General features: G+C 34.5%; 1 protein-coding gene across 2 annotated transcripts in view; it reads right to left on the bottom strand.

Moving 5' to 3' along the window:
- Positions 1 to 15485, bottom strand: part of LOC137575766 (putative neural-cadherin 2) — a 96267-nt gene that overhangs the window by 21575 nt on the left and 59207 nt on the right. For both annotated transcript variants that reach the window (XM_068288457.1, XM_068288466.1), the window contains 3 exons: positions 7187 to 7330; positions 1762 to 1877; positions 514 to 678 (listed from right to left, as the gene is read on the bottom strand). In XM_068288457.1, the coding sequence (XP_068144558.1) occupies positions 514 to 678; positions 1762 to 1877; positions 7187 to 7330 (425 nt within the window). The remainder of the gene's footprint in view (positions 1 to 513; positions 679 to 1761; positions 1878 to 7186; positions 7331 to 15485) is intronic.

The raw sequence follows: 15485 nt of genomic DNA on the forward strand, positions 1-15485 counted from the left end.
TTTTTTCTCTTCTCTTCTTTTATGGTTAATAAATTATGGCTTTAAATAAAACTCAATATAGTGGTAAGTCTGTGTGGATATGTATGTATTCGAATCGAAAATATCTTTACACATACATATATACCGATATCCTGATGTATGTATGTATATATGAACGTATGTACGTGCATGCAGTTCGTCCTTGCCCCGACTATCACGTTATTAATATTGAATGAGTATTTATTTTGTATTTACGCCTGAATTGTTCGACTTGCTGAACTTTTCTGCATAAATCGTAGGCATCGCACAAAGAGGGCTGAACATTTTCTTCGTGTTTTTCATATACATGAAGAGCATGTAAAGCACGTAAATATATATTGGTTTTTAATGCAAATTTTAAATTGCAACTTGTTGTTCTTTTTCTTTTTTATGATATTGTTGCTGTTTCTGTCAAGATTTTAAATTTTGTAAGAGTCAAAGATAATGAATGTTCAGATCGTCTTAAAATTTAATTGGCAAAGAAGTAATGCTTACCTGTAAAATGCGTTTGGGCAAGTTTCGATCGTCTTCCTCAGTGATTTGTGTGCGATATGTTTGACGATCGAATACCGGTGGATTATCGTTAACATCGCGTACATTGATCACAACGGTGGTGTAGTTATTCTTACGATTTCGCGTTGCCTCCAAGCGTAACTCGTACTGTAAGCAAAAGATCAGATTAGAAAGATCAATTATTTATATACATAAAGGAGGGCTTAGCTTAATAGTACTCGATCGATAAATTTGTTAGATTCCAAAAACAAACACCTAATAAGCCTGGAATAAGGAAATTATCTCAAGATCTTAACTTATTTTCTTCGTAATCTTGGTGAAAAGGTTATTTAGCTTTTTCAAAGTGAACGAGATGGACTTTTAGGCCAAACTACCAGCTACTTGACGACATATAATTCTCAATCCATTTTGATTTCCGTAAATTCAATGCAAACTAAGAGATTTTTGCGACTTTATGGCTTTGACATTTCAAGCATATTTAATTCAGTTGCCGATCCGAGCAGTTACAGAAGGCGAACCAGAAAAAACAAAAGCTAAATCGCATGAATGGAGGCCAAAAAGTTTTTCCAACGTATAAATGTACGTATATACATATACATATACATATACATATACATACTTATTCATATATATATTCTGGTTGCTTTTTTTCATGTTTTCGTTTTTCCTTTTTTTGTTTTTGTTCGTATTTTGTTGTTGCTCTGTGGCAACACATGTTTTTTCATGCTGTGGTTAGGTATTTGTTGCATGTTGTTTGTGGGTGGGGGCAGCTTGACAGGCAGACAACACGGATTTCCAACGGACTGTCAGCAGCTCCTAAAAGGGGGGCACAGGGCGAAGGTCCTGGTCTTGATGGGTGGGTGGCTGGGCAGCAAGAGGGTTAGAAAGAGATAGATAGAGAAGGAGCTATATGTCTATTTTGTGCGTGTGCAGCAATCACGTTAAAAATGCGCAATGGGAAATGTAACGACAGCTGTAGCTCAGCTCACATGGTGGATTTTCTTTCTCTCAGTTTCTTGTTCTGAATTTTTTGATTAATTTTTTTTTTTTTCGTTGTTTGTCTGTCAAAAGTTTTTGTGTTTTGAGAGAAAAGTTTTGCATAGTTTTGCATATATAAATTATGCAGGCAACAAACAAAATGTTGAAGAAAAAAGAACCTAATGCAACTCAAGCTAGGGCTAGTTTTACTATGTATGTATAACAATCTGGGATGTTCTTTTTACTACTTACCCTTGGCCGCGTTTCATAGTCTAGTGGTTGGGCCACATAGATGATGCCGGTTGTATTCTGTACGCCAAAGGCATTTCCTATGTTACCGCCTGTGATCTGGTATCGAATATTCGTCGCTGTAAGGCAAAAAGAAACAAATAATAAGAGTTAATGAAAAATATTCCAAGATACACTAACAAAATTGAAATAAAACTTTACACTTTTGTATAATTTATGACATGAAACAGGTCTATTCAATAAACCCTTTTACTGGGTTTACGATTTAAAATCCATTTTCTTTAACGCATTTTATTTCCCTCCATCAAATATTACTCACATAAGATCAAATGGTTTTAAAGTTCATATATGAAAGTCAAAAGGAGAAGGCAACATCATTAACTTCATTAAAATTACATTTTTTCCCCATCCAAAAGAGTGAAAAGTAGTCTAAAAGCCAGGGCGTGGCCTGTGTCGTTCTTATATAATTTACTTACGCGAAAAAAAAAATGTTAAATTTCCTTTTATGTAAAAGTGTTAAGAGTAAATACAAGAGACAGAAGGATGGTGAGAGGGGCAATCCTTTTCACATGTGGGCCCATTATGTGGGTGGATGGTAGCAGCTGATGCTGACAAAATGAAGTAAAACGGAGTCTTGAAATGATGTTGCTGTTTGTGTTTGGTGCATTTGTGCGGAAATGTGAAAAGACAAACATTAGCGTAAATTAGCGGGGCGTAAATCGCTTAACCTGTTCAACGCAGCTCAACTCACTCACAGAAGTCACGGAATTAGGTGAAATGTATGTGTGTGTGTGTGAGTGTGTTAACTTTACAGCTTTCTGCTCAATTAACAGAAGGGAAGACTTAAATCAAAAGTTTATAAAAGATTTAAAGACGAATACTTAGTCAAATGCCCCCAAGGATAACAGAAAAAGTTAAGCTAGCCCAGGCAGTTAATTGAATTAAATAACTTACCAACTGAAGGCACAGTTTTAAGTCAACAAAATCAAAGAGCTAATTTTTCAATCAAAAGAATACTGATTAAAAATTTGCAAGAAATAGTAATTTCAGGGGTCAGAGGTGAGTAAAAAAATGTAAATTGTCTTGAGATAACAAGGTTACTTTTTTGAAATTTGTATAATTTTGGACAAGGTCAGAGACATCCAAAAGCAAGTTTTTGGCTAACATTGGCCAATACATTTAAATTTTCAATCAATTTATATATTTTGTATATGTCGGATAGTGTTGGTTAAGTGACTTGTAAGTTAAAGCCTACTAGTTAGTTTCAATTGATTGACATGTGTGTCAGTTGTAGCCCTGGAATAAAGGTTAACCTTTACAGCGGATACAGGGTAAATGTTTACTATTACTACTCGAGATTTCAGTGTTGAAAAGTGGAAATATCGGGTAAAGCTAGATTTCAGTGTTGTCAAACGCTATTTTTTATTTGGCGCACTGTTTGACTGCCCTGGTAGCCAAATATTTTAATCTAAACTCTAAAGTCGAGGAATATTCGGCTGCTCTGGCAGCCGAATATTGTATTCTAAACTATATTTGTTCTATAAAATCAAGAAATATTGTAAACTCAACAATATTTTCGTTTGTTGAGAATAGTGCGAACAAAAGATTCAAAATGCCCGCGTATTCGAGTGTCCAAAATTCGGCATTTGGCAACACCATCTCAAAATTGAACAACTTTTTTTAGCCGGAAACAGCTACTTTTAGCTATAGTCCCGCCAAAAATATTAATTTTCTTTTGTTAATTACTCAAAAACTACGAAATAAATCGCCAAGGCGCACCTGAGGTCGTGCTCATGGAATTTTTCTCTTTCGTTTGATACCAAAATTATGTAGTTTAAGCGCGTGTTGGGCCCGAGTAGTAATAGTAAACATTTACCGAAATATGAAAGTGTAAAACATGAGTGAACCAACAATATTGCTAACGTCCCGACATACATATGTATACAACTGAATCAATTTTGGAGCATTAAATATAGGAGTGAAATTTGAATTCAAGCTTTAATTCCGGGAAATTTAAAAAGTAGGATTATCTAACGACATTTTCATTAACACACAATACACAAGGCCCATTTGGGTAAAGGAAATTTCGCCTGCCTTTGGTACCTGGGAATCTACTTATTTTAGTGAGTTTCGAAAAGTGTATAAAGTGTGTTGAATATTATGTGAAACGTTGAATTTTGCCAATGTTTTACATCTTTGTACTTGGACTCATTTTCGATAAACTAAACTAGAAACTTTATTCAATCCCATTAAATTAAACTTTTGTACTCTTCTCGCCTTGTTTGCTGGGGTGTGTTAAATGGTCCCAATGGTCCTTCTCATTCCTTGCTATGTCTTTCGACAATGATATTTATAATTTACGATGTCATGACGCCATTTTTAAATCACTGATAATGATAATAAATTAATATACAAACACCATGGGGAACTCTGGGTAGGAGAGCACCCTAAGAGACCTCTAAATGAACACACACATGGGACTAAAAGCCAGAGCAGTAAACATTTTCTCTTCTCCCACTCCCACTCTCACTCACTCTCATTGTCTTTCGCCTAGATGATGTTTTTCCTTATGTACTTATTTAGCATGAAAAGTCAGTTTAAAAGTGAAATAAAACCATGGAGAAGGAAAAGAAGAAACAACAACAAAAAACAAAGAAAAGAAAACAAAAACGTTTTTCCCGAGCTTTAAGTGTTTTTGTTGTAGGCAAAAAGGTTTCACTTATTGTTGTTCTGCTATAAGGTTATAAAAGTAATCTATAAATAAAGAAATGAGGTGGAATGCATATGAAACTCATTAGATGATGAGTTAAGCTTTAAGGTTAGACTAATTTATGATAGACATTATTACATAAATCAACATGTTTTTGAGTTGTTTGTTTATTTTAAGAAATTACAATGCGCTAGACTCTAATTTTATGGCATCACTAGGCCAATAACTTAGCCATATGATCGGGTGAGATTTTTATATAGGTAATGAATGAATTCTAAATATGAAACTTCATCAATTTAAAGAGGAATTATCAGCGAGGTGGTTCTAAAAATTTCATACTAAAATTTTATGTTAGTTTTAATTGTGTGGGGTCTTTTAAAATGGTAATTAGTCATGACTAAATCTTTTGGGTAGCGACCTAAGCTGGTTGATTCTATGACTACTTCTGCTTTGAACATACGTACATGTAAGAACAGGGTATAAGGAACTCTAGGTAGCCGTTTTTTGTCGCTACCAAAAATGATTGCCTGCTTTTAGGCTTGCACTCTGCAAAGCAATCTTTCTCGGAAAATGTTTAAAACCATCATTTGTCGCACACATGGCGACCGTGACAAGAGCGAAAACAACAAAGTACACACACTGGCATACACATATCGTACATAAATAATTTTTTTTCTCATAAATTTGATATGTAGAAAAAGTTTTTACAGCATTTCTCTCTCAATTCCAAGCCATTTGCTTCAAAAGATGAAGAAAGTATGGAGGGAATAAGGAAAAACAAAATCACATAAAAAAGATTGTGTCTCCTGACCCTCGACGATGCTTGCGACAGAGACTTCAATTCATATTCGATGTGCATTTCATTCTGTTTGTATCTTTCGTTTCGTTTCCTTTTTGGTTTTGCCTTCCTTTCCAATTCGGGTTAATGCTCATTTCTTGTCGTCGCGACGGCGTCAACAAGGAGCTTTCAGTCGTCGTCATTCTTCCTCTGTCATTCTTCAAAGGAGCTGTTGCTGTTTTGCCTATATTGATGAGCAGGGGAAAGACGAGTCCTGGCGAAATTTGTTAAACGTTTTCAATGAGATTTTGAATGTTGCCCGTTCTGCTTGTAGTTTTTCTGTTCCCCTTTCCATTGCCAATGCCTCAACCTCTCCTTATCCTCTTTATATTAACAATAATATTTTTTTTCTTCTTTGGGGAATCAATACTAAACGAAATGTTGCTGCTCGTTTTGCTTGTGTTTGTCTTTGTATTTTATGGATTTATTCATAGAGCCTTTATTTGTTAATATTTCGTAAATATTTGCCCTACATGGCCCATATGCGTAATAATATTTGACAGAGAGCCAGATATAGACAGACAGGCAGAGAGAGTGAGCGAGGCAGACAGATAGAGCATTAAAATAAATAAACGTTTATTATGGCCAACAACGAAGAAAAACGAAAAGAATTACGCACAATATGTATATATACTTATTCGATCCATGTTTTTAATATTTATATAGGCATAAATTCCACATATATAAGGAAATTGCCAAAACCAATTTACAAAATGTTTATGTTTTGACATTGTGTGTGTGTGTGTGTGTGGTGCGCGAATACGCGGAGTATTCGCACATCAAAAAGTCATTGATGGAAACATTTCTATATTTCGCTTGAGTTGTGCTCCATTCCATTGGAATGATTTGTCAAAAATTACAATTGCTATAAATGTATATATTATATACCTACATTGTGTGCTCTTTTGTTCCATCTATTACATTCGATATATGTATGTAGGTATGTATTCCCAACTATTGTGTAAATAAATGACAACAAATCATCATCCCCAAAACTAAATAAAACCAACAAATGTATATGTATAATCTGCATTCAGCTGAGATCCAAAGAAATGTTTCTTAAGTCTCTTATCTCATTTCATCTAACATTTACTATGATGCCCTTTTTCTTTTCCTCTTTAGAATTTTGATTTAAAAATGTAAACATGATACCTAATATTACTTTTTCAGTTTAACTACTTAGACAGACTTAAATACTTAGACAATTAACTGATAGAAATAAGTCCTCCAAAATGGCTAATTTTCTATTCGAAAATCATGCATAACTCAATCTAAATAGCTTGTATTTTTAATATGTTTTTATTTGCAAAATATAAAATTTTTAGAAAGCCACATTTAACTTTTACTTTATACACAAATTTTAAAGCTTTAAACTAAGGAGAAGGATAAAATATTACTTGAATTTTTGTAGATCATTTACCTGCAGATTTAAGAGTCTAAAAATACATTATTGATGGGGCCCTTTAAATTCGCGTAAGCGTAACCATCCTGTTACCTCAAAAAGATACTTTATGGCCTTTCTTTGCCCAGCAGATGGGAAAAATATTTATATCTTTGAAATGTTAATCGCTAGAACGTTGAGCGCCATAACTAAGCCTCATCAAACACAGATGCTCTGCAGCATCATTCTGGGCCATTTGACTACATCCCCTTTCCCTACTGTATATTCATCCCACCCAGGGGAATTACAATTAAAGACACACTCAATTAAATCAATTGCCAAATTATACCAATATAGATAAATCGTATTTGAATTGTTCCATTCCGACAAAGAATATAAATTGGCTTTAATCGCTGGGCATATTGTATGATTCAGTTTTATTGTCAATGATGTTTGAATAAAAGTTTTGTGTTATTTTGTTCGTTTAGTTTCTACTCACACTCATTGTGATCCTTGGCGTTGACAGTGAGCACGGATGTTTGCAAATCGGCACTTTCATCGATTTCAGTCTCGTATAGAAATCTATCGAAATATGGCGGCGAATCGTTTTTGTCAGCAATACCAATGCGTACAAATTTTGTAACTGCAAATAAAAACAAATCAAGCAATAATACATTTAGATAGAAGTATATGTACATACATATGTGTATACATTGAGTAAATGAAATACCCATAACCAGGCATTAATTATACGAAAATTTATTGATTGACAAATTGGCTGCGTGCCACCATTCCCAGCGCTTGCGAGTCATAAAGCTTTCCTTTTTTATGCCCAAAACGTGGCAAGCATATAAAACATTTCACAAGTATCCTGCAAATATCCCCATTCACTCTCTCTAATGAGCATAATTAAATTGTCAAAAAAAGAGAGAGGGAGAGAAAAAATAAAAATAAACACTTAAAAAAGTTTTTATTGGTGCAAGCAAACACAAGTTTTAGAAACTGAAATCTGAGAGCTGAACACTGCAAGTGAAGTTGGAGATTTTGGTTTGGTTTTACACTTTAGTCCTGCTAATGTCTTCGGTAAAACAAAAACTTTTCTTTGCTTAGAGTTGTGCACCAAAACCCAAAACAAAAACGAAAACAAAAACTATAGAGCGTGAGTTAATGAACGAATTTCAAGGTAAATATAAAACTTTGAGTAATGTTCAAGGAATGGAAGCAGGTGGAATACAGAGCTGATGAGGTTTAGAAACTAGGTGAGAAAAATCGATTATGCAACTTTTATATAAAATATTAACAAAAGAATTTCAAAGTAAACTTAAGCATACTTTTCTAATTGATCACATAAAAACTGAGCACTTTCAAAATAAATGAAGCAAGTAAGTCGACTCGTCGACTCGGGTATACCATACACCAGGTGAAACAAATTTTTTTAAATTTCGAAAACCAAATGTACATATGTATGTCTATTAAATTGTTTTTACATGTTTCATAGTATGTGCTATCTCGCTCACTCTACGAACACACGAGCACTCTAGCGCCGCTACTAGCCAACGGCCAATTCTGGCCTTGTGGACCGCGTAGTAAAATACGTTCATACGCATATTTTGCATGTTTCTAGTCCGATTTCAATAAAATTTGGTAGTTTTGTAGAAATAGATAAGATTAATTAGTCTGCCGAATTTGAATGCGATAGTCAAAAAACTACAGGAGAAAATCGGTTTTTTCTTAATTATGGAGGCGGAAGTGGGCGTGGCAAAATATGAAAATATATATACTCTGCGCGAATACTAAGCCAGTATACATACTAAATTTGGTGACTTTAGCTTTGTTTGTTTTTGATAAAATCAGTTTTGTTTGATTTGCGGGGGCGGAAGTGGGCGTGGCAAAATTTTTAAATAGCCAGTTTCTGCGCGTCTATTAAACTAGTCTGCACACCAAATTTGATGTCGGTAGCTGTCATAGTTTTTAAGAAAATCAGTTTTATGTAAATTCCGGGGGCGGAAGGGGGCGTGGCAAAAAGTTTAAACAATTAGTTTCTGCGCGCCAACTAAACGAGTATATAAACCAAATTTGATGTCTCTAGCTGTTATACTTTTTAAGAAAAACAGTTTTATGTGATTCCTGGGGGCGTAAGGGGGCGTGGCCGAAATTCCAATTAACTCTGAACATGTGCATACTACACGAGTATACATACCAAATTTGGTGGCTCTAGCTCTTATAGTCTCCGAGATCTGCGTGTTCATACGGACGGACGGACGGACGGACGGACGGACGGACGGACGGACGGACGGACGGACGGACGGACGGACAGACGGACATGGCTAGATCGACTCGGCTATTCATCCTGATCAAGAATATATATACTTTATAGGGTCGGAGAAGCTTCCTTCTGCCTGTTACATACATTTTGGCGACTTTAATATACCATTTCACCCTATGGGTGTATGGTATAAAAAGAATTACAATCTCAATGTCAGTAGTTTTGTAAATGAGGGAACTTTACCCTCACCAACCCAAGAAAATAAACAAATTTAAATTCTCAAGCAATATTTTTTCTTAAATGCCTGGTTTCCATTTTTCTTTTTTCGTACAGAATACAAAATGTTGCACTTAAAAGCATTTTAAGACTGCCATAATTTTGTTTTGCTCTCTCACATATTCCAATCCTCACCCCTGGAGAATTTTTTGGTGCAAAACAAAAAACGCTTCGTTTTAAATTTCATTCCAAGCGACATGGAGAAGCAATAATCTGTTTTCCCTTCATATTATAATATGTAGACGCAGAAGAAAAGAACGAACCAAAATGTTCTTTGACACAACGAACTTTGAATACACTAAAATGGACTAGCTAGCAAATGGTGCTTCTCTTTTTAAATAAAACACATACATATATATCTGTGAATGAGTTGTTTGCTAAACATATGTATGTATGTACATAAATTCATCCGAGGCGACTTTCTCAAATAAACTTCTAGTTACAGCATCTCGCAAATTTCATATTACCCTTTGCTAGTGTATTAAAATGTTGTAAAAATGTCTGGCACTCACATGGCGTATACATCATATTTTGTTTGATGGCAACAGTTTGCCAGTTTTTGTGCATATAAAGTAAAGTAAGGGGCGCGAAATAACTAGGAATTGGGAGGAAGTAAGGCATTATTGAATGCATTTTGGCCCCCTTCTTCTACCATTCCGTTTTCTGTCTTCCACTTGTGAACTCTCTTCCTGTAACCAACATTTTTAATGCAATTTTGCTAAAGTTTCTTTTTAGATTTCACATCACTTCACTTGCTGGTTTTATAATTTATTTATGCCATTTAATAAAAACACAAAATATGTTGTGAAAATTGTCAAGGGCTCTCGATTCGGCTGACTCTGCAGGCATCCATGCAAGCAACCAGCCAGATGGTTAGGAAACCAGCCATCTGCACTTTAACAACTATTTTCAAATGTTTGCTTGTTTGGTCATCATAAAAGTTATTTTTTGATTGACTTTTGGTGATGCAATCAAACTTTACACATATGCGAGGGTCAATCGGTATGTAAAATAAAATTGTTCGGGTCCATATGGCACAATGGGGGAAAACTGCTAACATAATGTGAAGAATAGTTTCAGGAGCTCGTAACAACTGAATTCAAAAGCTGCTCAATTATATTAAATTAGAAAGCTCATATCAAAATATACTTTACTTAACAGCAATGAAATGAAACACAAAGTAGCAAAAAGTAAATAAATAAAATGAATAATCAAAATGTTAACACAAAACTAAAATTAAAACCGTGAATGTAAGCTTTGCTATTAATGAAACAACCCTTGTTTATGTGAAACGTTTAGGGTGAAATGAATTTTAATCAACTCGTCAGTTAGTTAAGACAAACTTGAAATCTTTTTTGTTCGACTTTGTTTATAAATACTTTATGATTAAAATAGAAAGAGAATAGCAAAAAAAGGAGGTGAAATCATTTCCTTTTATTTTCAATTTAGTCTTAACTAAACAGGCCTGCAAAGAAAATGAGCAGAGAAGGAGAAATAAAAATAAATAAATACTTAACAGCAGTAAACACACTCACACACGCACTCGTCTTTGCTTTTCAACCGTTTGCTCATGCTTCTTTAGCTGGTGTTTTTTTTTTTTTTTTTTTTTTGTCTTTCAAGTTGGTCCTTATGCTGGCAAGGTCCTTTACTTTACTCCTACTTACACAAGTGTGTGTAGCTCTACAATATACTAAATAAATACGCAGCAGGTAAACTTACAGTGGGCAAACAGCAAGTGAAATTGCATTTTTCCTCTTTTTCTTTTTCACCCCGTTTTATTTCTTTTTATTTTCTTGGGGGAGGATAAATGTTGATGATGTTTTTTTTTTTTTTTTGGTTTTTTGGGCTCTTTAGCAGTAACTTGACTTAATTTTTTGGCACTCTGGCAGGGAAATTGCAGGAGACTTGCAAAGGAAACGACTATTTTGATACCCAAAAGTTGCTATTAGAAAATTAAGTCATGTGGGAAAAACATCAACCAAAGTATAAAGGAAATTTTCTTGGCGCTCAGCTTAACTAACGACTAACCTGAATAGTATAAATATTAACGGCTTTTCAAGGTATCAAATATCTATAATCGCGGATAATCTGAACATGTTTTGTTTACTTTAGTGTGTTCAATTTATTGAAAAGTCTTGATTTTTGCACTTGAACTTTGGTTTGCTTCAAGTCCTAGCAACCTTTTTGATATCAAATCTCACGGATACATATATCCCCAACTTGTCTTGAAAACATAAATGTTGAGATCTTCAGCCTCGCTGGTTGGTTAAAGTGGCCTTCTGGTTGTACGTGTAGTTTGGCGCTCTCTATCCTTTTATATTTTTTTTCCTCTTGCTCTGTTTTTGTTGGTGTTAAATTGAGCGGGAAATGAACAGCAGCCGCCAGTCATCAGGCAGCAGCGAGCATCTTCAGTTGAGTCAAAAGGGCTCACTTTAAACTATTAAATATATAAAGGTGAAACTGACAGAGAGAAAGCTAGAGAAAGAGAGCAAAAGGCAGAGCCGTCAGCTATTTATGGCCTCATAACTAGAACACTAACAGGGCATCTCATACCCGCCGCCCCAATGCCATCAACCAGCAGCACTCATATGTCAGTCCATGAATGACTGACACTAGCTTTTCCCCTTAGCAGGGGACCATCCACTTTTCAACTATTCCTTCTCCTTTTTTTAGTTTTTGTTTGTTTTCTTTTTTTTTAGTGTTTGTGTGTGTGTGTTTTTTGGGTCTCTGTTTGGTTTTCTATTTTGACTTATTTTTTTTTTTTGCCTTTTGAAATGTGTGCAAAGTGGCGTCAAATGTCAGAGCTGCTTAAATCAGCCATAGGAAAAACAGGAGAAAATATATATATACAAAGCAGTGAGACAGAAGCCGTCCGTTGCGGGTGCCACATACATAGTTGGATGAAAAGTCAAAAGAAACGAACACACACACACAGAGATACACTAAAAGAGATTCAGTCAGTTGGAGAGACGGAAGTAGCATTTTCCAAAAAGCAACAAAGCGCGGCACATTAAATGTGACAAGGGAAAAATGGGAGGTAAAACGGAAGTTAAAGAAAACATTGGGGAACCAAAGAAAACGAGCAGCAGTGATGAAGGATTCCAAAATGACATATGTTTGCTTCTGCTTATGATAATTTCAAGAAAATTTTGGGCAAATGGAAAATTTTATTTACTTTGATGCGTTCAAGTTACATTAAGCATGTAAATTGTTCAAACCTTTCTATCCTAAACTACAGCGAATGTTAACGAATATTCTCTATGAGTTTGCTTACATAGACATACATTTTAGTGTCCATTAAAAAAAATCTCAACACACATCAGACAAAAAGCAAATTTCAATTAAAAATTTTATTCGAAGAAGGTAAACTTTGTGCATATGTCAGTAACAGTTGCTGTCATAATATCAAAGTGAGCATAGACCACAGCAATAAATTAAAACGAAAACTAATTATAAAGCACACCAGCATAGTAACAAAAGTTCAAAGTCCCCTCAACCCTTCACACGCACACACATGCACACGGACACATTAATTTACATTTACTTATAGAAATTTTATAGAAATAACCTTAAACACTTATGCAGTTTGAACCCTTTCGAAATTGCTAAATACATCAACATTAAAAAAAAAAAACTGTCAGAGGCAGTTAAAAACTTTCTCTTTTCGACTCCCCTTTCTCTTGCTCATTCGATTTTTGTGACATATCACGCATACGCCCAGTGAACCCTTAAAAATTTAACTTCCCTTTTGAATGACACGTGCCCTGACCCTGCCCATTAAGCTAATAATAAATGTCACAAATATAAACACACACACACATAGAGAAGATTGCTTGTATATGTATTAGTTTTGTTTTGCTTTTTTTGTACATATGTAAACATAAATGTTTAGAGATTATCAGAAAGTTTTTTCTAGGTGGTTTTTTTTTTTTAGATTTATATAAATTTATTACCCAATGTTTTGTTTATTTCTCTATCTCTATATCAATTCTCGTAATGGGGATTAAGTTCACAAACACACACACACACACAAATACCCGAAAAACCATGCCATTTATTTATTTATTTGCTTGTTTTATTTGTTTGTTGTTTCTGTGTTGGCGCCCATGAAAACTAAAACTAATTAGTAAATTAAAAGTTGTAATTTATATACAAAAACTAAAAAGGATAAGTTGACATAGATTTTTAAGAGACACGCCTAAGGTCATGAAATTAAATTTGATTTGGCAAGCAAAAGTTTATCTAAATTATGCAAATAGCTTAAGATAGAAATGAAAAAATTTACTTAATTAAGGTCCAGATAGCTTCAATATAAGGCAATAAGCCTACACTTATTTCTACTTCTGGCCATCAATGAATCTTTTTCGTTTAAATAAATTGCTTTGAAGAGAATCTGGATCAAAGTTTACATATTTTTTAGTTAATTCATTGCAAAAAAATTTTATTATTCGTGTAAAGCATAGATAGCTGTAAACTTATTTAACTTAAGGTGCAGAAGGCAATTACGGGCCGCTGTTCCCACATCAAATAGAATACAAAGGTTTTCACACAAACATTTCAAGAGACCTTAAGACACGCATCATTTCAGCACATTCCCCTCACAAACCCTAGAAAACTGTTTTATCCTAAAAATATGTAGGCGAAAGGACTCATTTTCCATTTATTCAAGTATCACGCAAGTTGACATTAGAAAAATATTTTAAAGAAACATTTCTAACTTGATTCTAACTTCCGAAAGTGATTATACCATCTTTTAATTTAGTTACAACTCGGAACCATACAAGTATGCTACACTTTTTTACAATGACTTGAACGGATAATGCTGTTGTTTCTAAAACCTTTTAATATATATAAAAAACATATTAAATTCAAATATTTCTCCTCTATAGCTTGATTTAAAAACATTTTATTGTTGTACTTTTGTCTAAAAGGACTATAAGCGAAAAAGTTTCAATTTTTCTTATATTTGCAGTTAGCATTTAACAAATGATAATTTCAAAGCTGATTCAGCATTAATTCCAAAAAAAAAAAATTATACAAAAAAAGAGAAAACCTTTTTACTATAATCCGGAAAAAAATTACAATTAAATCCATTTAATAAACTCGTTGAATATCAGTCCGTTAGCCATTGACTTTTGGGGGGTCAAAAGGAGAAAAAAAAAACCCAAATAATGCCCTTGGGGGTCAACCTCATTAACTTTGATGCTTTGAGACCGAGTGGCACGTTTTTTTTCCAGTTGAATGTGAGAAATGATGATGATGATTTCACAAATTTTCAATTAAAACTCCCAAAGACCAAAAGAGGAGAGGCCTTTGTGAATATTTGTATTCATTAGCCATCAACACCAAACATCCGTTGATAGAGATGATGACGATGCGGAGGCGCAGAGGGATGATGACGCTGATAATGAAGCCGGAAGTGACCTGCACTTCAACTTTTTCGGTTCGCAGTGCAATCCGCAAAATAAAACAGAAACCCGACGCACACAAAATGATGGTTAATTAAACTTATAAAATGCTTAGAAAAGCAAGGCGTTGATTTTTTTGTTTCTGTGTGTTGTTCAACAACAAAATCCGGCGACTAATTAAAAAGTGTGCGCGGCCGAAAGCAACACAAAACAAAAATGGCTTCTGAATATAAAAGAAGAAAAAACACAACATAAAATATGGCACCTCACTAAGGTATTGTGGCAGGGGGACGGAACATAGAGTACTGTGTTGCTGGTTGGGTGGGCGGCAGGATGAGGGTATGGCAGCGATGACGGCGACAATGTTGATGAGTTGACAAATATTTTGTCAGCCCATAATGAGTTCACAAGCCCAGGGCCGAGGCAAGGTGGACGCTGTTCATTAACAAAGATCCTTGAGAGGACCCTCCATCTGTTGGGGGGCGTCCAACAGATGAGAGCGGAGAATTCGGAAAAGGGGGAGTGGAGTGGATTGTAAAAAGCTTGACCAGCTGCGTGTTAATTACAATTCAACATTCCCATCTGAATTTTAACCGCAAAGGCAAAACTTTATCAGTTAATTCAGATTAATTTTGAAATATTACGCATACGACAAGTGTACGGAAAAAGAAAATACATTTTTTAAATATACATTAAAACCAGTTAATTTATATACATCAGAACTTTGCTTTTAAAATGGAAAGTTTTCACCCACATTATGGTGAAATCTCAACGATATTTTTAAAATTCTTCGCAGAATTTATGATAAGATATATAATAGATACTTTTTAATTCCTTTGATAATATTG

Source organism: Drosophila tropicalis, unplaced genomic scaffold, assembly GCF_018151085.1.
Source record: "Drosophila tropicalis isolate 14030-0801.00 unplaced genomic scaffold, ASM1815108v1 contig_1187, whole genome shotgun sequence".
NCBI classification, from domain to species: domain Eukaryota; kingdom Metazoa; phylum Arthropoda; class Insecta; order Diptera; family Drosophilidae; genus Drosophila; species Drosophila tropicalis.